The sequence below is a fragment of the Paralichthys olivaceus genome, chromosome 23 (assembly GCF_024713975.1).
Source record: "Paralichthys olivaceus isolate ysfri-2021 chromosome 23, ASM2471397v2, whole genome shotgun sequence".
In the NCBI taxonomy this organism is placed as follows: Eukaryota; Metazoa; Chordata; class Actinopteri; order Pleuronectiformes; family Paralichthyidae; genus Paralichthys; species Paralichthys olivaceus.
Genome location: NC_091115.1, coordinates 15,228,053 through 15,251,709, shown reverse-complemented (window position 1 = coordinate 15,251,709; position 23,657 = coordinate 15,228,053). Strand labels below are relative to the sequence as shown.

Here is a 23,657-nt window from a genome sequence, read left to right as displayed (position 1 = left end):
AATATTTATTTTTTATTATGAGCTTATTACTAAGATGTGTGTGGATGCTCACACAGGTATGTACTGTATTAAGGCTGTTTCAATAGAATATGTGAATGTTGGTAATAATGAGAAAGTATGTTGTTATATATACTTTTAGAGAAATGTTGTTATAGAGACTGAGCAGATTATTTTGGGGCGGAGACAGTGATACGCAGCCGTAGGCTTACGTGCATGTGAAAAATTTCAGACATGACCAGAGGCTGCTGCTCCACGTGACTGGGCTGCACGTTTTCACACGCTCACACACACATGCGCTCCCACACACTCACACACACACACACACTCACACACAGTGTTGTTGGGCAGATGGTCTCGTGTTGTCACATTCAGACTGACCTGCAGAGTTACAGGGTGACTGTTACAGTCGTACATGCCTGGGCCAGCACCTTCACAGGCTTTGGCCTTTTGCTCAACTTTTATAGCACAAGAACTTCTGTGAATAGACGTACAACCAAAGCTACTACAATAAAACGTCATTTTCCTCTGTGGCGTTTTTGGCTTCTTGTTACAAGATGGTGTAGTAAAGATGAATTAATGTTAACACAGTTTGTGGTGTTACTGTGTGGCACTGAAAGCACCTTCATGTGCAGCGTAAAGCCATTTTCAGACATGAACTCCAGAGGAAGTCCGGAGAATTGGGTCTGGACTTTCTGTGGAGTTAGTCCTTCACACACGCACAACGCAGTAGGAGGCAACAATGCAGAAATCTCCAGTGCATTCATGGAAATCTGTGGTGCAGCAGGCAGAGTCAGGATATACCGTATTTACCGTCTTTTTTTTTGCAGCACATTAACACAGGCATAGGCCTCATCCCCAGAAACTCGCTTGACATCTTTGCCAGTTCCTTTAAGGACACTTCAGCAAACGTAATGGAGGAACCTCCACCTCCTGAGCCACAGTCAACCACACTTAAGGTCATCAGCAGTGAAGCCCAAGAATTGTTGAATAAGATTCCTGGAAAAGTCCAACCGAGAGAGGAGAGGGGAGGAGTGATGAGCGGAAACCCAGAGTGAACTTGCCTCGGGCTACAGAGAAGGCAATACGGGCAAATGTCAATTCAGGTCTGATGCACCGGAAGGGTTGAAAGGGACAGAAGCAGGAGTAGATTGTGGAAAGTGGAAAGTTTTCAGGTTTGTGAGTGCAGCAAAAATAGCTTTAAGAACAATAAAGTCAAGGCAAGATGGAGGAGCACGTCTGAGGATGAGGGCAGGAGGGAGGATGACAGACAGAATTAAAGAGCATCAATGTCCTGCAGAATTAAAAGAAAGCAAGAATATAAAAGAGCAATTTTTCAATCTATTTTTATTTGCATAGCCCATATTCACAAATCACAATTTGCCTCATAGGGCTTAACAAGGAGTGACGTCCTCTGTTGTTAACCCTCAGCCAGAGTGAGGAAAATCTGTAGAAACTTCAGAGAGAGGGGACAGACAGAGGTCCACGATCAGCGTTCAACAATCAACCATCACGATCATGATCCACGATGTGGCCCCTGCAGCGGTCCTGGATCTGCAAACGATAATGCACAAAGACTCTGAGGAAAAAGTCAAGTCAGCAACATAATGAAGAGGGAGAAGAGGAAAGAGAGGCTCCATGTGCCATGAGTCCCCTGACAATCTAGGTCTATATCAGCACAACTGGTCCAAGACAGAACCTGAACAAACTATAATCTTTTTCAAAAAGAAGCTTTTAAGATGACTGCTAAATGTAGCGAGGGTGTCTGATAGCTGAAGGCTCTTACCCTACTTTCAGAGTCTTTAGGGACAGCATCTAATCCTGAATTCGGAGAGCACAGCGCTCTAGTGGGGTGATATGGTATAATGAGCTCTTTATGGTATGATGGTGCCATAATATTAAGGGCTTTATAGGTGAGGAGAACGGTGAAACACAACTATCCTCCTGAAAGATCCAGTGTGTAAGACTTAGGTTGGAGGGATCTATTGGGAGAAATTGAATATAAAATAATCAGACTGATATTTTCACTAGTGTGTGACCATCTAAATGCACAAATTGTTGTTTTCTTTACCCTTGAATAGGCTCTTCAAATACTTAATATTTACATCAGGAGCGGCCGCAATGTTTTTTTTTACAGTAGTCCAGACTGTGCCTTTAAAGGTACAGTGTGTAGAATTTAGTGACATCTAGTGGTGAAATTGCATGTTGCAGCTAAACACCCCTCACCTCACCCTCTCCTTCTAAACACGAAAAAGAACCTGGTAGCTTCAGCTCTCATTAAAACTCAGTCTGGGATAAAGTAAAAAACATAGCGGCCCCTGTGGAGAGGGTCCCCTCGATGTAAACATAAAGTATTTAAATATATAGGGCCTTTTCTGGGGTAAAGAAAACTACAACTCACACAATTTAGATGATGATCTTACACACTGGACCTTTAAATGTGAACCTTACTGAACAGGAATTGTGCATGGGTGTCATTTAACTGGCCCCCCGGTGGTGATTTGAGGCCCCTTTGTGACCCCTTATTGGGTAAAAGCCTAGATCCGCCCCTGTTGTGATGACGTGTAACCAGCGGTCTCTGCTGTGCCGACGTAGCATCATCGGAGAAAGGTGTCCTTGTTTTCTACCTCGGTGTGCCCCGCGTGTACAGGATGGGTGGAGCAAACATAGACTGTATTACCACGGTTCAGGAAAGACAGCGTGACCGCCCGCGGCTAACGCGTAGCTGCTAAACGAGCGCCTCCCCTCGGCGGACCGGAAGTTTTGCGACAGCGTCGTCGGAGACAGAAAAGATGGCGGCGGTCGGTGCTGCAGAGCGAGCAGCGAACAGACCGACAGACGCCGCTGGAAACACGGAGAGCCTCGGCGGCGCGTCTCCGGCAGAGGCGGGCGGAGTGGAGGACTTCGTGCTGGGCTTCCTGGAGAAGGAGGTGGGCAACGACCTGAAGTCCCTGAAGAATGTCAGCAACCTGCTGAGAACACTGACAGAGGAGAACACCGTGCTGGAGGAGCAGGTGGGAGCTCACCTCTGTTACACGTTTCCTCCTAATAATGATAATAATAATAATAATAATAATAATGATGATAATGATGATGATGATAATAATAAACCGTCCCGGCACGTGCACTTGCTCCACTTCTATTAAAGATAAATGGAGACAGACTACATCAGCATCACACCAGGACATGTCACCTTCATGGCACCTATCACTATCACACAAATGGATATAGATCGATACTACAGAATCTATAGTATAGATAAATGGAATTGAAACTATAGATAAATAGATGGGTACTAAAGATAGATAGATACATACTGTAGATGGATGCTGTAGATACATGGATGGATACTTTAGATCGATGAGTAGATGGATACTATAGATAAATTGATTAAAGCTGTAGATAGATAGATGGATACTCTAGATAGGTGGATACTATGGATGATTTCTCAGAGAATAGTTAATTGATCTGGAACAAACAAATCAGGCATGTTTAGTGGACTGATATTTATGACTGTGTGTGTAATTTGGTGCAGATCCAAATGAAAATCTGGATCTAATGAATTTCATTTGGCTTCATCAGGGGACTGTTTGGTCTTGTCGGAGATATACACCAATATACTTTGGTGGTCATTTGGTAATATGTAAGTGATGGATAAATCTGGTTTATTAAGTTGTTGAAAAAAGAAATTGAAAAAAAACGACCTAAATCAAACTATATTTGGTGTAACCACCCTTTAGAACAGGTTAGCTACACTTGCCTTCAGGTTTATTTAGCACTTTGTTGGCACCATGCATCTTCATGAACTTGTCACAGTTCTTCATGACTCTTGTTGTTGACAAGTTCAGGTCAACACACATATTGCAAAAACCATTATGACATACACTCTGTGATTTTCCGTGTGTGATGTGACTCCTTGATTTCCATCATCCAGGTTCTGTCCGTATCCAGCTCTGTGCCTCCTAAAGTCTCTGCAGCTCTGTCCGCGGCTGAGGAGGCAAGACGTTCCCTGGAGCACCTGCAGCAGAGAGAGCGACTTATCTCCAACATGCTGCACCAGGTAGACACCACCAGTGAAAATGCACCAGTTATTCATCGGACCTATACCATTCTACGAGCTTTAAGCAACTGTCCTGGTTAATGATCCTTTCTTTCAGCATCTACAGGGGGCCCAGCCGTGGATGGATAATCTTAGCCAGGTCCTGAATCATGTGGACACCATAGAGAGGCACATGAAATATCTTCGCTGCCTTCAACATATAGAGGAACTCAGGTACTGTAAACACAGGGAAGAGGAAGGAAAACACTGAATAGGTTTCTAAAACAATATGAGAGTGACTCGAGCTCAGTGTAATGAAAAGAATAAAGAACCAGATGCAATGTGTTGTGTGTCTGCAGTGCTGCAGTCCAGCAGTGTCTGATGACCAGCAGCGTGTGGGAGGCCATAAGGGCGGTGGACAGCATGGCTGCACTGGACGCTGGACTCAGCCAGTCCGGATGTACTCACCTCCAGGACTTCCTACGAGAAACGCTTCACTTCTGGCACAAAATCCTCAAAGACCGACTGACCACGTAAACTAACAACCAATCACAGTCTCAGGACACACAACATAGCTGGTTCTTGTGCCATTGTCTTGATTAAGGGGAGTACACAGGAAATAAACTTCTCAACCAGATAAACACATACCGGGTTCAAATACCACTTTATGGAACATAGCGATTATATAACTAACCCATTGGCCACAGGGTCTGTTTTCACGATATGAGCTTAATCCTTCTCTTCAATTCTTTCCCAGTGATTTTGAGAAAGTGTTGACTCACCTACACTGGCCGATCATCTCCCCTCCGACTCAGTCGCTGACGCCCACGGCTAATGGTCAGGAGATCAGCAGCCAGCTGGAGCTGCTTGTGACTCAACTGCTCGCCCTGCAGACCTCGTATCCTTCAGGTTCGGGCTTCTACACATCCACAGCTTATTTGCTTCGTGTAATAACCCTCATAGTCGCCACACTGGTCATTGGAGTTATCGTAGCTTTTCTGTCAGCTGTCAGTCAGACTATTCTCCTCTGATGTTCTTTAGTTGCTCTCACCATTCTGAGTACAGACTCCAGAGACTGGAAACCGGTGATTGAAGGTATCAAGAGACAAGATCGTGAGATGAAGTGGGTCCACCACAGGATTCAAATTCAAACTTTGGCTGATGTCCCAATAGAACACTGTGTGCTGTTTCTTTAACCTCCCCTCTCCAGCGATGACCTCATTTCTCAGATGGCTCTGGCCTCTGGTCGGGGCGTAGCCTCTGCCCCGCCTGTGTCTTCTTCTTCTTCCACACCTCTGTCCCAAGCACCTCCCCTCTGTCTGCCCATCCAGATCATGCTGCTGCCGCTCAGCAAAAGATTCAGATACCACTTTTACGGCAATCGACAGACCAACTCTCCCAGCAAGGTCTCTCTCTCTCTCACACGCAGAAATACACAAATACATGTTAACACATACATTATGATAACTGGAATCCTGGGAAAACGCAGGACATATACTTGTCCAACAAAGTGTAACAAGTCTGTAAATATCTGTTCTTCCATTTCCATCTGATGATGAAGCTGTAGAACCTGTAACTCATCCTGTGTCTGTTCTCTTTCCAGCCTGAGTGGTACCTCACGCAGGTTCTGATGTGGATGGGGAACAGCTCGACCTTCATGGAGGAGAAGATCCAGCCGATCCTGGACCGAGCTGGGGCCGCCATCAGTGCCAGGGTATATTACTCTGTTTGCCATCATTGATGTCCTCTGATGAAATGTAATAGAAGGTTTTTTTTCCAATAAGATTTGATCCAGACCAGAATACTATGTTCCTCTTCACCTTTATGTTCCTGCTATATAATGCAGGGAACATTGTGATCAGGATAAGTGTTTGTGCATCCGTCAGTAAAACCATTTGACGTCTTTTCATGGAGCGTAGGCTAGTCATGTAGCGCAGTGCTAATGAGTTTGACTCAGATGTGTTCACTACTAAAAAGCAGAGAGACGCCACATAGCATTCTGTTAACAGAGAGCAGATATGAAGGGATTCACTGATCACTGGAACGTAATTTCAACTCTCAAAACCTAAACACCAAGTCAACACTGTCGAAAGGCAAACTGGAGTGACTATAAATCATAAAAGGTTTTAGGGTTAGAAGATTATGAACTCGGCTGATGTGGTGGCTGGATGGATAATGGAAATTTACCACATATCATTAATATGATGCTTCAAAAACGCTTGAAATGTTATAACAGTGTTATCAATGACTGCATTCTGGATATTGTGTTTATGATGTGGTGTCATTTAAACTTAAAATGCCTGAACCAGCTGAGCACACTGATGACTCTGTGAATGTGTGTGTGTAGGTGGAGCTCTGTCGAGGCCTGTTGTCACTGGTGCAGGAGAAAGTGGCCAGCGATGCTTCCAGGCTGCTGTACGACGACGTGCTCCTCTCTCACCTGGTGGAGGAGGTGCTGCAGTTCGAGAAGGAGCTCCGGAGCAACCATTCTTACCCGGCGGTGCTGCCCGGTCTGCTCCACCTCCTGCTCGAGGAGGCGGTCCTTCAGAAGTGGCTCACCGTGGAAAGAAAGAGTAAGTATTTTTGTTATTCCGTCATTATCATGTCAGTTGAACTGGTTTGAAAGATACAGCTGATGTCTGTGGTTCAACAACTTCAGGCTGTAGAATGTAAATAAAGATGGATGATGTGAGAGCTCCCAAAAATGAAGCCGAATCCTCTTGATTTCCCCCTGGTGGCTGGCTGCAGTATAGGTCATAAACCCTGTTCATAAATCTGGACCAAGTATGTGTCAAATACATTTTTCTCAAAGATGTTTAATGTCATTTTAGGTAGTTTTTATCACACAAGTGTTCATGTTTCTGATAAGTTTGTTTTCAATAGTTAATTAATGGTATAAAGACGGGGAGAAACGTCATGATTGACAGCTAAGACTTCCAATTGGTTGATTGGGCTGGCGGGACGTTGATTTTTTTGTACATTGGTTGGAAGGCAAAAAAAGGAAATAAACAAAGGCCCTCCTGCTGTGGAAAAAACCCTTTTATTAGAGTGGCTACTGTATGGCAAAGATACAAAAAAAAAGTGTTGCAGCACACTGGCCATCACCAGGATGACTAATCGGAAGTGAAGATTGAAACAGACATGTGAGATATCAGGAAGTGACATCGTAGGTCCTTACAAAAATAGACTGTGCAGGTGACTCAGACAGTGGAAAAACACCACATAGATAAACAAATTGAAAAATACAGCAAAAATATGTGCAGATATTTACACCACCGCGCAGAGACCATTTTCAAGCTCAAGTTTCAAATTCAAGTTACGAGGGAGAAAACGTGCTCATCAAAGCTGAGACATGGCACTTTATTGTTTTGCATATTGTGCTATTTCAAACTGAATGAATTGAACCTCAGGGCCTGAAGGGCAAAACCCGTGCACTCATCCTATATATCATGCTGCAGACTGTATGATGTAGTACTGGTTACACACAATACAGTCTGCCCGGTCTCAGTAAGTTTGCTCGAGAAGAGCGAGCGAGCGTCCTAACCAACGCTGTGTTTACAGTGGCAGTGGAGAAGATGGACGCCATGCTGTCGGCAGAGGGAGCGTGGAGCTCTCAGTACAAGGACATCAGTGATATGGATGAGCTGAAGGCGCCAGATTGTGCAGAGACTTTCATGACTCTGCTACAGGTCATCACTGGTAAGATTGTGTTATAATAATGTATTATCTTATGTATTATTAAAGCCCAACATGAACATCAAGTTAAAAAAATGTATCTCTGCATTGGCCCCACCAAATGTTTATGTGTAAACTTAAATCTTAAGTTTATCTTAAGGATATCTTTAAACCACACAGGATGTTTATAGAAATCATTTTGTTTGTTGTCTTGCTGTACTCAGAGCGGTACCGGGCCTTACCCTGTCCTTCTGCACAGCTGAAGTTTCTCGGGCTGCAGAGAGAGCTGGTGGATGATTTCCGCATACGACTCACCCAGGTAATAACAGAAGCCACTCGTGTGATGAAGGAAGGACAGTAGACGAAAGGCACTTGGCTAATGGTTAACATGGAAATGGGGAAATGTGCAGTTTCCCTAAAATCTCTTTCTCCATTTATTAATAAAATAAATGTTCTTGTGTAGTGTCACTGTGCTTCTCTCTGTAGCCTGTGTAATTATTTACAGACTTGCTGACGATTAGAATTTTCAAAAGGGTGAGAGGTAGATGGATGAAACTGGTTGTATTCTTTTTTTTTTTTTTTCCTCCAGGTAATGAAAGAGGAGTCTCGCTGTCCACTCGGTGCCCGTTACTGTGCCATCCTCAATGCTGTCAACTACATTTCCACCATCCTGGGAGACTGGGGAGACAACGTGGTGTGTGGAGTTTTAGTAATTAAATATATGTATTTTAGTGAGGCTGTAGCTCCTCACTGAGTTAACATTCCCCACTGCTTTTATTCTCTGTTCAGTTCTTCCTACAGCTGCAGCAGGCGGCCGTTTCACTCGGAGACGAAGCGGTGCTGGGAGACCTTGGGGTGCTGGAGCTCGGCCGTCTGGCCTCTCTGGAGGGCTCCCTGTTCGAGGGTCTGTTAGCGCTGCTGGATCGACTGAAAGGAGACATGATGGGAAGACTGCTGGAATGGACCATGAGGGAAATCACAGAAAAGGCCAAACCATACTCTCACGACAGGTAAGACATGAGTACTTTACATGTTGGTGTTGGGTGAAGGGAATATTTCAGATCATGCTGTTAGAATTGTTGATTGAGTTACATCTTCAGGGTCAGGTAACATTTTTGTCAGGTAGAAGTGATGAACACATTTAAATCAGAAGAAAGCTGAATAACCAGATCAGCTCAGTGATTTTATTTTGAGCTGTGTGGGAAACTTGTTTTTCAGATCATTAGTTTCTAGCCTTTATCCTGATTGCACTGTATTTAATGAAAAGTAAGTATTTCATTGCATATCCTTTCCATAGATTTGTTTTTGTAATCTCACCGACCACTGATCAAAAAGAACTGATTTACTGTCTTCTCTTTTTGCTTTGACTTTTTTTTTAGGTGGTTGTCCCTACCATCCCAGCAAGACCAGTCCACCATGTCCCTGTCCAGTTCGGCATGTCCCATGATGCTGTGCGTGAGGGACAGACTATTGAACCTCCATCAGGTCCTGAGTGTTTCTCTGTTCCAACTTGCCTGGCAGGGCCTGGCGGATAGACTCGACAAATTTCTCTACCAGGATGTAAGAAATGAATATCCACGTGTTGAAGTGTCGATCAGATTTTATACATGAATCTCATAAATCACGTTTAACTGTTCAGGAAATAACTGAAAACAAGAGGACGGAAGCCAGACACCCCAACATGATGCAGCTGCAGACTTTTGAGTTCTCGTTATTTTACTAATGTAACAAAACTCATTTATATTTCACAACAAACACACGTATATTACAAAATTATTATTATATTTTAAAAATAGGGCAAGCTGTATATTCTATATATGTCAATATTGCACATTACAACCACTTCTTTCTGTCTTCTGATGTGGGGTTAACAGTCGACTCAGGAAATATCTGTGTGAGTGGAATTCCAGCTGCACCTGAACTCAAGCTACCCTCCTAACTCACAGAAGCCTCACTGATGACACCTTGTGGTTATTGGTGCACACAACAGTTCCATCCCTGAGATCTTCCCTTCCAACAGCCACAGCTCTTGAGCTGCGCACCACCTCATGAACACAAACAAGTTAACTTGAAATTCTCCCACAGTTCCACAACAACGATCCCTACGGTTCACAAACAGTTTTTATACACATTTCTAATCAAGTGTTTGCCATTAAACAGATGATGGGTTTAGTTTTCAGGCTGTGCAGTTACACTGAGCTCAATATATCCATGTGTCTCCCTGTGTCCCAGGTGATCCTGACAAATCATTTCAGCGATGGCGGAGCAGCTCAGCTTCAGTTCGACATGACCAGAAACCTGTTTCCTCTGTTTGGTCATTACTGCAAAAGACCTGAGAACTTCTTTAAGCAGTAAGTGTGTCTGTTTGTGTCTTTAGAACATTTATTATTACTCATGCTGACACACTATAGATTTTGCTGATCCCCACAACTATTGAGCTTTGGCAGCTAAAGAAACAGATGCAGTGCTTTCAGAAACTGTTTAGACCAACAGTAAAGTAGTTAAAGGAGACGTATGTGTTTTTAGTTTTTATTTCCTCTGCTGTGTTGTATAGATTTATTTGTCTATGTGAGTTGAGCAAACTTAAAAGCTCATATAGCAGTAAAGGGAGCTCCTCTCCTCCCCAGAAAATACTGAGGCTCTTGAAATACCTCGTCAGAATCCTGTCCAACACTTCCTAACCATTGTGATGTCACGTGACATTGTGATGACATTGGCACAATATGCGCCTTTTGGCCAGTCTGGCATGGCCCCTGGATACAGCCAGGTAAACCGAGGGCGGAAGCCAACATTTCCTACACATGTTGGCAGCGGTTCACCAATCACAACACAGTGTGGGCCAATCAGCAGACTGAGCTTTATCAAGAGGAGGGCCTTAAAAGGACAGGAACTAAAGTACAGTGTTTAACCTTTTCATGTAAAAACTCAAATTAAAGTTATGAACGTGAAGATGAGCAGAATGTATCCTTTAAGTGAAAGGGATGAATTTGTTTCTACCTGCGTTCTGATTAGTTCTGTCTCTGTCCACAGTGTGAAGGAGGCGTGTATCATCTTGTGTCTGAACGTGGGCTCTGCTATTCTGCTAAGGAACCTCCTCAAAGAGTCAGAGGAGGAGACGACGGGCTGGGCAGGTGCAGAGGATCCTCCGCCCGAGTCTGCGCTCAATGAGGTGGGGGTTTACTGCTTGGCACCGTGCGACGTGCTCATTCTCCTCAACCTCAGAGCCTCCTGGCCCGGACAGTGACATTTCTTCCACCCCTTGGAGGTTTATATTGATGTATATTCAAATATTTCTAATTAAATATTAACCATCTTTGGAAAGAAGACACTTAATATCTGTCAGTTATGTAAATTTGGGCTGTTCAGATAGTATCATTATTGCGTTGCACTTTTTGTAGGGGGGCCCACTTACCTGTCACCACAGTTGACTGAAGTAAACCACAACAAGGTTATTGTTAACAATTGTGCTTTGTCTGACAAATAATGTAATAAACCCTGCAGTACTCTCATCTTCCAATACTTCGTGTTTTTAATGTTAAATACAGTGGTGGGATTCAACAAGGTACACTTACTTAATTTAAGTACATTTTTCATGGATCTTCTCAGGTAGATTTATTTAAAGGTACTTATTTGCAGCAAATATCTGTACTTTCTTCACAACATGTGTACAATGCATTGAATTACACATTCACTTTGTTTGTTATATGTTATATACAATAGTTAATTATAAAAGGATTGGTCCACTTAAGCTCCTGAAATTGATTAAGAAGAGACTGAGACTCATAACAACTTAGTAGACTAGACTTGCATACACTCAGCTATTACTAAGTAATACTGTTGTAATATTGTTAGTACATTAAAAGCAAGAACTTAATTTACAGATAATGTGGTTCTTTTACTTTGTAGTAGATTTTTATCTATTTATTTTTGAGTAAAATGTTTGTGTGCTTCCTCTACCGATGGTTAATAGTAATGCACTTTATCTATATAGCACCTTTCAATACACAATTTGAAGGCAGCAACAGGAAACAAAAATTCTAAAATATCACAATATTACAGCACAAGTACAAAAATGTACTCATGTAAAAATTAACTGAAACATTGTAAATGACTAATATAGTCGTTAAGATCAGAAAAAAAAGTGAATTGGGTGCTTGTGTTATTTTTTAAATTTTATTTCATAATTCAATTTAATTTCCATAACTTTATTTGTATAGTGCCAAATAATTATACATTCTAAAATGGAGTGACAGAAGGATTTGAAATATATGAGTCTTTAGATTAGATTTTAATAAAAATAACTAAAGTGCTAATTCTATTGTTATTATGAGAAGTAGCCCCGCCCCTCCTGTCTGCGGATCCTCCTCTGATTGGTCGGTGTTTGGATTTCCGCCATATTCAAACAGAATCCCACGAGTCCGCTCGCAGTGACAGATCTCATGCAGCTATCGTCTCTTTAACTCGTCATCGATATAAAACCATATTCAAATGGGCGAGACCGGCGAGGCTAACGCTCCCGCTCCGTGCTGCGAGGAACCGAGGAGCGAGCCGAGCTGCGGGAGGCTGAGGAGGAAGTCCCCGGCCGATGACGCGTCTCCCCCGCGGCACTGCAACAGGAGCCTGCGCCGGTGAGTCCCATCTTTGTTAGCATGCGTTAGCATCGTCACTGCGACGAGCTCTGTGTTGCGTAGCGGCGCCATTGTAACCTTGAATCGGTGCACAGTTATAAAGTGTTGTTATTTACGCGACACGTGCAGAAGAATAATTAAACCACAAATGTTTAGTTTTACTGTTTGGAAGTGCACGTTATTGCTGCTGCGTCGAATCTCCACTAGATGGCAGCAAAGGCTCACAATGCACCCTGGAGTACAGGAAGTTGCATGTTGTATTATTCTTATTTATTCTGTCAGAGCAGTCTTGTGGCTTTTTATCATGCCGATTCCCTGTACTCTGTCTAATCCTTCTGCAGACATCATGTTCTGGGCTTTTAGCACAAGTGTATGATGATAACAGGTAAGAGAAACCAATCGTTTAGTCAATAAGTGGTTTATAAAGTTAAATCAGACAGCATTTTTATCTGTGGAGCGGATATTCACAAATCGTAATTTGCCTCAGAGGACTTGATGATCTGTGGGACGCATCCTCTGTCCTTAACGATTGACTATTCAGAAAAAGAGTCTAACATGAATTAGACAAAAGCAAATGTCTGACAGAGATGAATGGAGCAGCACTGAGGAATGAATTGATAGAGGTATTACCAACAATGGTATTAATATTATTATTATAACAATAATAGAGTCCATGGTCCACGATGTGGCCTCAGCAGAGATCCTGGAGCTGCGATGCTACAGCACAAAGACTCCAGGGGAAGAGGTCAAGTCAGTAACAAGTGTTGCTCATATTAATGTGATGAGGAGGAAGAAGAGGTTCCATGTGTCCCCCCGACAATCTAGGTAGGCCTATAGCAGCATAACCAAGAGCAGGTCCAAGACAGAGATGAGCCAGCTCTCTATGTTAAAGGTTTCAAGCTTACTCTTAAACATGGAGAGTGAATCTGCCTCCTGAAATGAAACTGGGAGATTTTTAATTTTCTCTGTCTCAAAGCAGCACTCACATGTGCATTAATACTTACTGGATGCGATGAACGCAGACTGCTGAAGTTTCATAGCTTCAGCTGAACTTTGAGATGGAATTTCTTTTTCTTTTATTCCGCACTGAAATGTGAATCTTGTCTCTTCTACAGTGGAGTGGCTGCAGGAAGAGATCATCTCACTGCCAGTATTGAGAGGAGGAATAATCAGAGCAATCCAATAACTGTTTTGAATCTTAAAAGGATGTGCGAGTATTGTTTTATGTAATCGTTCGAACACGTGACCTTATTCTTCGAGTAAAAACATTAGAACAGGGCCAGTTTGAAAATCAGCTGCACGGAATAATATCTGACTGATGCAATATTGTTGAAGCTAATGTTGGCCCACAAGAAGAGAATTTATTGGTGCATCTCTTTTAATGGAGAGACCCTTAACATTCCCAAGGCAGCACTCATAATCGTAAACCTTGCGTTCACGACGTGTTTTTCCAATTTCTTTTTACAACTTTTGAATCTTTATTCAAATCAAAAATTACATCCTGGACTCGCAGACTAATGTCTTCAATGTATTGGCCATGCATGTGACCAGGGCTTAAACCACGGCTCAGCCCGGAGCTCATTTATTTCAATAAAAGGAGATTTTTCTGCTCAATTCTCCGACTGTTGGCTAACATCGTGGTAATCAGTGTGTTTTGGGATAATAAAGCCCTCAGAGCATTTATATTGCTTTCCTTTGAACCGCTTTCCATGCTGTGTGCCAATGTGTCCCGGCCCTGCCCGGTGCCCAGCTGCACGGCTCCGCAGACAAACATGGAAAGAACATCACCAATATTTGACCTCAATAACAAGAGTTATGGGGGAAAAAAAAGAACCATAGATGTTGAGTGAGAGAAAATGAGGCTTGATTTTTTTTTTCCCAAGTGAGACTGGCATTCTTCTACGAGACTGGCAGTGGATGTTTTCATTTTGAGCGGTCTTGTTGCCAAGCACGTGCAGGATCCAACGAGCAGAAATAAACGAGGCTGGCTCTTGCCCGCTGTGGGTTCGGTGTCCATGTAAAGCAGCATTGTTAAGTTCTCACGTTGAACGGGCGGAGCGATTTCATGTATGTTGTGTTGCATGAATGTTACACGGGTGGGGTTTGTGCCTCATGAAAAAATGGAAACTCTCTCAATAAACGTCCCTTCATATAACACTTCGTCTAACAGCGATATAAGGGGGTGGCTGAGGGGGTCGAGCGGTCGTACTCCAACCAGAAGGTCGGAAGTTCGATCCCCACCAAAGTGTCCTTGGGCAAGATACTGAACCCCAAGACTGCCCAATAGAACACCAAAAAAAAGTGCTAGCTATAGAAGCACTGTATGAATGTGTGTGTGAATGGGTGAATGGAAAACTGTAGTGTAAAGTGATTTGAGTGGTCTTCAAGACTATAAAATAAAATAAAATATAAATACAACCATTTACCATTTATATGAACGTGAAGCGAGGTGATCTTAATGACTCCTGCTCTGTCTGCCGCCGTCATGGAATCGCGGTGAGGGTGTATCAGGTGGACGTGCGCGCAGTCGAGTATCAGAGGTAGCCAGTTCTGACAAACAAAGGCAGGGCGAGCGGGGATGCTCATCCGCTGACTCACGCCGCGCACGACTCCTGACAAATCAGAGCAGGTTACGGGAGGAGGAGAAACGACTTTTGTCCCCTGGGCCTGCCCCCTGGCGAGGAATGCGTGATGATGTCAATCACTTGTGAAAAGTTTACACACATGCAGGAGTTATCAGCTTTCAGAGTACCTTACCGCATGGGAAACAAAACACTGCAGTGTTTCCCTCGGGATTTTTCTCAGTAGCAGTGCTGTTGTGATACCGGACCTGTATTTGAGTGCGTCAGTGGAGGGTTTAAATGACCTTACTGGGGCTGGACAATTAAAATATCAGTACTTTTCGCTTGTGCAATTTTCATCAATAGCATTATAACTATATCTATATACTTCTTATGCATTCTGTGCACACAGTGAGAAGGCATCACACATAGTTGATCTGTAAAGTTTTGTATTTGTCTTTTTCTGCTCAAGAGTTTTAAACCACAGCCTTCACTCAGGACTGAATATCCGACTTTAAGCTGAAAATAATAATGTGACATTTATCGTGATGGACTGATGGGAACATTTTTGTCTTCACATCATTTATGCTCATGTTCTTCAGCCCCAGACCTTTTAGAACTGGAGCTGTTGACTTTTGAAGAGCCTCTCGGGACCCAGAGAACCAGCACACTAAATGTCAGAGAATTCCTCGACGGATAACTTGGAACTCTATTTTTATTGAACTAAAATAGAATTAGACAGCGTAAACCTATGGAGCAGGTCTCAAATGTATTCTCAATTTATTCAAATAAAATCGGAAAGTGCATGTTTTACTGGTTCTGTTTAGTCATGGGCATATAAAAAAACTACGAAATGTCATGAATCATGCACGTGTTCATCTAATGAAATATTTATGACGTGATAATTACCTAAAACGTCTACAGATTTGGTGCACAGAAGATTGCACATGAATCAGGACGTAAAATCTGCCGTGTATTCCAGAGATCGGCTTCTCTTTGAAGAATTGAGTTTCAGATGTGTAGTCGTTGCTCATCTGTCCACGGGCAATTTACAAAGAGTAAGCAGGGATTTGGTTTCTCACTTTGGAAGAATACAAAACTGTTGACGTATCCACTTTGGCTGGTAACACAATGAAGCTGCCGCCTCATGGGATGATCTCACCAACAACCAGGGAAATGTTGGACTTTCAATATTTTGACATTTTCTTGTGTAAAATAGACAGAAAGTAGATATGACATCAGACCATGTAATTGATGCATTATGAGGAGCTTTCAGTTTCATAGAAACACAAGAGGCCACCTAAAGCCTGTGTAATGCATAGTTAACACTATTACACAAAGTCAGAAACAAATCTATCTTTAAATCTTGATTTGGATTGAAAATGCAATATTACTGAAGATTAGAGCCCTGGCGATCGATGATATTGTCCGTCACGAACCTTTCACATATCTGTATCAGTGACTTGTATTTACTTTTATTTTACAGAATAAAAAATAATCCTGAAAACAGGATTTTTGTTTTACATTTTCAGAAAAAGGTATTTGTTTTTCTAATCTAAGTTCCATTTTAGTCAAAGAAAACTTTATTTGGCTCTGCATAATTAACATCTGGCTGTATGGCTCTGTTCTGGGACCTCCCTGCCCTTCCATGTGTATACGTGGAAAGCCTAAGACAAAGAGCACACCTCTCCGTTCTTCCATGTGCCCATAGCTAAAAGAAAATGAAAATTCAAAGTCCACGCGACAGCATACTCTCGTTAGACGGCACTCTCTTAGTCAGTACCATGGAACTGAACTGACTCGTTCAGTTTATTTTTCATAGCTGTGCTTTTGTGTCATCTCAAAAATTCGTTCTGTGGAAACGGCCTACAGAATTCAAAATAAGCTTTTATTTAACAAATACAGTTTTTTTGTGAAAACAGATACATTTAGAGTAAAGTTCTGTTCAGGCATGACAAACACCCTTGTCTGCTTCAGTGCCACTTGCTTTAGAGCAGTTGTTAAGGCCTTCAAACCCCTCAAGCTCATCATAATGCAAATTCCAAGCATAATCAATGTGAGTTTGGTTTTTGCTGTATGTACTACGACCCAGGCACACAAGCAGCTTTGTTATATTTCCATAGATAAACCTCTTTATTGACTTTTGACACAGTCCATTTCAGACATACAATGTATATTTTAACAGAGACATTAAATTCCAAACCGCAGTAAAGTCTAATATCATTCTTCTCCCATGACGGCTCCATCTATTCACTGGTTAGTACAACAGAGTAAAAGTCAGTTCTAGGGTAATCAAAGTTTCAAATATTCAGTATAATGGAGGATCAAACCATGGAGCTGGGAGCGCATTCATATGTCTAGTTGGGTTGCAATATAAAAGTATGATTTACAAATGAATCTTAATTTTTTTCTATAAAGAATGATAGTAATGATTGGTCAGTTATCAGAATAGTTGCTTATTTATTGATAATCGACTAAACTTTTAAATCCTGATATCCTGGTTTCCATCATCAGGTGCATTTCACCCCAGAGAGAGAAGACAGCTGGGTGAAAACTCCCCAAAGTGCAACGCTAATCAGTGTAAACATCCACATGTGGTTTGGACTGTAATGGAGTTTACTATAAATAAGTGTGTGATTAGCCCATCAACAATTCTACTGACTATTAATTATCATATCATTGTTCATAGTTTGGTCAATGAAACACCTAAAAACTGTGAAAATGCCTGTCAACATATGCAGTAGTCCCAAAATCTAATTTAATAATTAGTTATAGTTATACTCATTCTCCCATTACAGAGCCATTAAGTGTTTGAGATGTTTTGCTTGACAAATAACTTAAAGGTTCAGTGTGTAGAATTTAGTGATATCTAGTGTTGAAGTTGCTTTAACATGATTAAATGACTGGAGAAGTTTTGATCAAATAATCTTAAGCGTTGTAGCAACAGTGATTCCTCCTGTAGAAGTTTGCAGACTCACATCATGAGTGGTCAAATGAGAGGTTAAGGACACTTAGACGGAATAGTCTGCCAGTGCCAGGGGTGTCGGCACTTTGACAGTTAAGTCCAAACAGCACCTGCGGTGACCTCTGACCCCTGACTTGCCCCGTGGACACCCAGGGAGCGTCTCATTTTCCTTCCCTCCGTAGCTGCTGTTGTTCCCCCACAACACATGCTGTTTATTCCAAACACCTTACAGGAGCATTGGTGCATTCATTTCCAATGTGGGTGGTCTTAGCAGGATTTCCACCCCTACCTATTGCTGCTCATGACCTGCCTTCCACTTTTATTTTATTGTGATGATTGTGATATGACTGAGTATTATAAATAATTATAAAATGAATTATTCTGGTTTGTTGAGAGCATATTTAGTGGCCTACTTATCTACTGAGCTTCCCAGAAGTCACTTATAAACAATGTGTGAAGTGGTGACTTTCTCATTCCTCAGAATTTACTGCATACCGGATGTTTGGATATCTTACCCACACCCCCTTATCTGTGGGTGAGATAAGGGGGTCGGGGGCTGTGTGCATCCTTTTATGTAACTCACTCTCATTGACCAACTGTGGGAGAGGGAGCGAGGCGTTGTACTCCCCTCTCAGGCTTTTTCTTTTGTAACACATTTATTTTGAGCTCTTTTAATATTAAGGATTATGAATGTCTTTTGGGAGAGACTAAAGTCTGCCCCTCTTGTCCGCATCTTTATAAAATATTGTCCCTCCTCTCTCTGAGAAGCAGCTTTTCACTTCCATGTTTGAGCATGGCCTTTGGAAACAACTATAAATGTCTTGTGTTATGAGGTAGTTCTAAAAAAGAGCAAAAAGCAAACCCTCCACGTCAGATACCCAGTTCACTTCTGTCTCTTCCACACAAACCAGAACAGCAGGGTTGTGTCAATGATGAAAAGTGCATTTATTACTAAAGTGGTGAAAAACTGAAGTGCTAATCTCTGTTTACATGATCATATTCACAGCTTTTCAATTAACCAAAAAACTCTCTATTAATCAAGTCAATTGATAGACACTATGTCGAGTTCCACTTTTAACCGTTTCAACCACCAGAAGGCAACACAGCATATGATAATAATAAATACATTCCCAGCCTTAACTGGAACAACACTGTTACAGATTATTATGTGAATAAAAAAAAAAACATCATCACATCATCATTGTTTATTTTTATATTTTTCAACCCTCATAGCTTCTTTTATCAGCCCCTTGACAACGTGCAACCACTGTGGCTGCTTTCAAACGAAAGATATCGCACCCATGTTGAGTCATGCATGACTAAATTACAGTAACTTATTGTCTGTCCCACCACCGGGCCATATTTAGGAGGCGTGAAAGGTTAGAAGGGAGTGCTGCAGCCGCCTGCAGTGCTGCAGGACAGTTGCTGTGTAACTGGATGAACTCCACCTGAAGCAACACTTGCAGGGCGGCAGTATGACTGGAATGGCTCAGCCTTGCGAGCAGCACTTGCCGGACACACACACAGAACAAGTGTTTCTGAGCAGCTCAGCATTCTCCGGATGCTGATGGATTCCTAGATCCCACCATGGAAGCCCCAACCATAAATCTTGAATATTATAAACTATCATTTACAGTCACTGTAACGTTTACGATCATGTGTGAGTACCAGATCGGGTCATGAAATCTGGGTCGTGTCTGTGGTTTGGTTCACTGTGCTGTCACATCGGCTGAATATGATGAGGCATCGTTGTTTAATTGTTCCTTTAAACATGCTCCACAATGTCTTAACATTTCATCGTTTGTTTGAATTTTCAGATCATTTCAAATATGGTAGTTCATTTATTACAAATAGTTTTTCCTCGTTTTTTTTTTTTTTACAGCTAGAAACTTTTAAAATCTTCCTGCTAGGTTTTTTAAAAAGGTCACAACCTCTACCGATAAATGTGATGTAACAGGAGTCAGTCCCTGCCGTTTCCTGGCTGAGACATTTGTAATGTATTTACTTGTTGCACAGTCACTAAGCCATATAAGGCAGTCCGAGGAACACTGCTCATTTAAAATATTTCATCATTGTGAAATAACGCTTCAATAAAAATGCATTTTTATTATTGTTACAAGACAGATCTAAGGCGCTGCTTTGATTTTTGGTCCTCTTAGTGTAGAACCATCTGTTCACTGAGTGTTTAGTGTTGTGTAACAGCCCCGACTGTGGCATTGGTCAGCCTATCCTTGCTGTAATACATTTAATTATCACGTAGCTTGAAAAAAATGTTGTTTGACATGAGACGGACTTACAGTAATCATGGCTGGTTTGTGGGGGGTGGGTGGTTTAGTACAGGCAATGGAGTCCCAAAAAAAGGCAAAGCTTTCAGAATATCTCAAGAGAAAAAGACATTTGGGTCCCGTCCAAATATTAAGGCGGGAGGAAGGTGTGGTGTAAAGGACCCCCCCTTCAAATGTCACAGGGGTCTTAGGTCCAAGGACAGCTTAGAGGCTGATGAGGCTTCTTTGACGAAGTAGCCTAACTGGGGTCACGTTCCCCTCTCCTCTGTGACTGGGTGGATTCTTATCTGTCAGTCCTGGTCTGGATTGGAGGGCGGCACTGCGGCCACACCATGCTGAGGCTGTGGTAGGTAACAGGGGGGTGGATGTTTTCTCTGGACACCACCAGTTTCCCCTCATATGACCTAATGAATTCCTTGATTACACTAAGTCACTGGCTTTTCCTACTCTTTGGCTGGGACTTTGGGTCACTGGTGGTTTAAACTATCTGGTGCTTCTTGAATATTCTCAATCAGTATGTTGGATGGAGTCGTGTTTGTTCACAGCACAGTGAGGTTGAACACTTGAAGTGACACTGAGGGCATTCTTAAAATGAGAATAACAGGCTCTGTACTCTAGATGGTTTCTGATCCCCTTTGTATTTGTTGTCATACAGGTCACTGCGAAGAGGAAGCTCCTTCACCTTCCTCACCCCTGGACCACAATGGGACTTTAGTCTGGTGAGTGCAAGTCTCATATATTCCAATCAAAATAACCTACAGCAGAGACAGGTAAACATTTACAAGGTGGCCCATTGCCAAGACATTAATTGCCAAGCAGAAAGAGCTGCTCTATTTATTTCACGTGTGATATACAGTGCATCTGCGATCTGTACTTTTCTCTGAGTTGTATTCTGGCTGACTTCTGTCCTGTCGTGCAAACTGGGAGTGCACATTTAGCACCGCTTCCCATCATAACAATTTCTATTGGCTTTAAATCTCATCACAGTCCAGGAAATGGTATCACTGTTCACTGTCACAGCGATGAAAGGCGGCTCCTCTTTGGCCCGCGGCTACTCTGACCTGGATAAACCATTCAGACTGAAGGATAGATGTTTTTTTTCCTTTTTACTTATTGAGCTTTATTCGAAAAATATGCAAACTGAAACAGTTTAGACACAACTGTAACTAGTTTTGATGGTCTTTTTTTTTTTTTTTACTTTATTGGCTCAAGATTGTAGATGACTCATAATAAAATGAATGTTATTTATTGGGATGTAAAAGAGGGGACATGGCAAAAAAATGTCAAACTCACAAAAGAAAACAGGTAAATCGAGAAAATAGCTATTTAGTGCCTGAGAGTATTTATGGTAGCAACAACATGTAGGCCAATATTAATTATTAACAAAAAGCCATACCCTAAAGATTCTGTTGCTTTTAGTAATTGTGTGGTAATTTTAGTAAAAGTGCATGTGTCAGCTCTCACTGTGTAAATGTGCACATTTATTTCGAGTGTTTTTCCCACAGATAATCTTTAAGTATTTTGGGGAACCCTAACTAAAGCCAGTTAACCTCTTAAGTTTGTACCATTGGATATTTTTTTATTAAATTAGAACTGCTTAAAGTCACATAGGGCTGGGCAGTTAACAGAAAATATATCGATAACAAAATTTCAATGATTTAATTTTGTGAAATTAGTTTGTGAATGCATTGTTTGCATTCACAAACTGTCAGCTTGATCATTTCATGTCAGGTAATCGGCAGCCACCAAGTCTTTTTGTATACAAGAAAATATTCCACTCCAATTACAGAAGTTGTTATACATTCAGAACTAAAGTAGTTGTGTTAAATGTTTGTTGTAGACACAGGGAGGACAGTCTGCGGTATTTGATGTGATTGTGATCTATGACTTTATTGTTATGAGAGTTGCAACCCATCCAGAATCTTGGCCTGGTTTTGTTCAGGGCTGCTTAAGATCTGGTCCTGTGTTCTTATCCACAAAGGATCTTATGTTACCGCTCGTGCTATTCACTGCTGTGCTGAGAGCAGCCTTTTAGGAACAATGAGATGTCCCGAGCTAATGCAAGGGGTGGGGTTGACTCGTGTTAGTATATAGATGACATCATGTTTCATTAGTGAACTTCCTCACAATGTCCGCATTGACTTGGTGTTTGACAGGTGAGCACAGCCTGTCAGTGAACATGTAAATAGTCCTTTATACAAAGTGTTGGCAGCAGTTTCTTTATATGTACTGATGGAAGCTGAGGATTAATTAGTGTGTACTTAAGGACACGCTGAACAAAAATGGTAAAACAGAGAAGATGATGCACAACGATGCAACCGCTCTTACTTCTCGCATTGCTGCTGGTCGTTAGTAGTCTAGCTCTTTCTGTAACTACCAACCAAATGATTCCTGTTTAGTGTAAGTGAGTGGTCATGTGATGTGCGTACTCAGGTGTGTTAATATGGACGGGGATAAAACTGATACAGAGTCTAAATGCCTATGTGGGATTGTTGTAAAACGGCATTTTCAAATATAAACATAGTAGTATGGATGTCGCCTAAATCTGCCTGTTGGAGCTTTTAGGTTATTTTGCAGTAAACGTCCCTTTTACTTCTATTTCTGCTAGAATCAAGATGATCGTGACCGGCTGTCACTTGTACTACATAAGTGAATATTTGCATGAAGGTGACTTCACTCTGCAGGAGTTTTTTGTCAAGCGCTGTGGGGGCCACAGAGCTGCAGAGCCATTCACTGCGATAGAAGCTGTCCCTGTCACAGTTTTTTGAAAGTGCACATTTTTGTGTAACTAGCGTGTATACCACAGTCATGGACTATGATTTCTGTGTTGCTCCTCCAGAGCTGAACTTAAGTCTGTTCTTGTAGCCAGAGACCAAAGTCTGGATAAAGGAAATCCAGCCTGCTCTGATTCCACCCCCTAACAGAGGACCATAATGGCCTTCAAAGAGCTGCTGTCTCTAATACACTGGCCTGCTTGTGGTTTACAGTCAGCCTTGAATGAAACAAGCATGACTGAAAAACAGTGTACAGATTAGACAGCGAGCAACATGAAGAGTGTGTGCGCATTCCACAGTTTTACAGCTGCCTAAAACACAATCCATCCGTCGTCTGAAGGCAGGGAGGGAGAAATAAAAAGAATGAGAGAAGGCCAATGGCTCTTTATCTTGTGCCAGTCTGCTGCCTTTGATTTGCAGACATGGCACGCTTAGCTCTTCCACCAAAACCATGTGGACCTCATTAGGTCACCCTTTCAATCCACCCCCCTCCCTCGCTCCCAATTAATCTGTCACTTATAAATCTACCAAACAGCAAACAATAAAAGAATCTTGGAAGAGTCTTTGTCTCCTTGCCCCTCGTTGCCCTACCTCCCCCTTGCCACTTTAAGCTTGAAGGTTTTGCCAGGCCTTTAAATACAGTTTTGCCAGGTCTTCAGGCTTTGAAGTGGTAAGGGGCGATTTTTTTTTTGTCACTGCTGCCTGGAGCGTAGCCATACAGGTGGGGATGCAT

The 23,657-nt window shown here is 42.1% G+C and overlaps 2 protein-coding genes across 2 annotated transcripts in view; both read left to right on the top strand.

Moving 5' to 3' along the window:
* Positions 1-2,742: 2,742 nt before the first annotated feature.
* rint1 (RAD50 interactor 1) lies at positions 2,743-11,228 on the top strand. Its single transcript, XM_020100025.2, has 15 exons — positions 2,743-3,011; positions 3,932-4,057; positions 4,155-4,270; positions 4,396-4,569; positions 4,794-4,934; positions 5,247-5,442; positions 5,640-5,750; positions 6,384-6,609; positions 7,598-7,735; positions 7,936-8,030; positions 8,301-8,405; positions 8,501-8,721; positions 9,091-9,271; positions 9,944-10,062; positions 10,742-11,228. The coding sequence occupies exons 1-15, from the start codon at positions 2,790-2,792 to the stop codon at positions 10,953-10,955; spliced, it is 2,385 nt and encodes a 794-aa protein (XP_019955584.2). The 5' UTR covers positions 2,743-2,789; the 3' UTR covers positions 10,956-11,228.
* Positions 11,229-12,108: 880 nt separating this feature from the next.
* The window catches only part of net1 (neuroepithelial cell transforming 1), a 30,226-nt gene continuing 18,677 nt past the window's right edge, over positions 12,109-23,657 (top strand). Inside the window, exons 1-2 of the mRNA XM_020099962.2 lie at positions 12,109-12,339; positions 20,806-20,869. Of these exons, the coding sequence (XP_019955521.2) occupies positions 12,200-12,339; positions 20,806-20,869 (204 nt within the window). The 5' untranslated portion in view covers positions 12,109-12,199. The remainder of the gene's footprint in view (positions 12,340-20,805; positions 20,870-23,657) is intronic.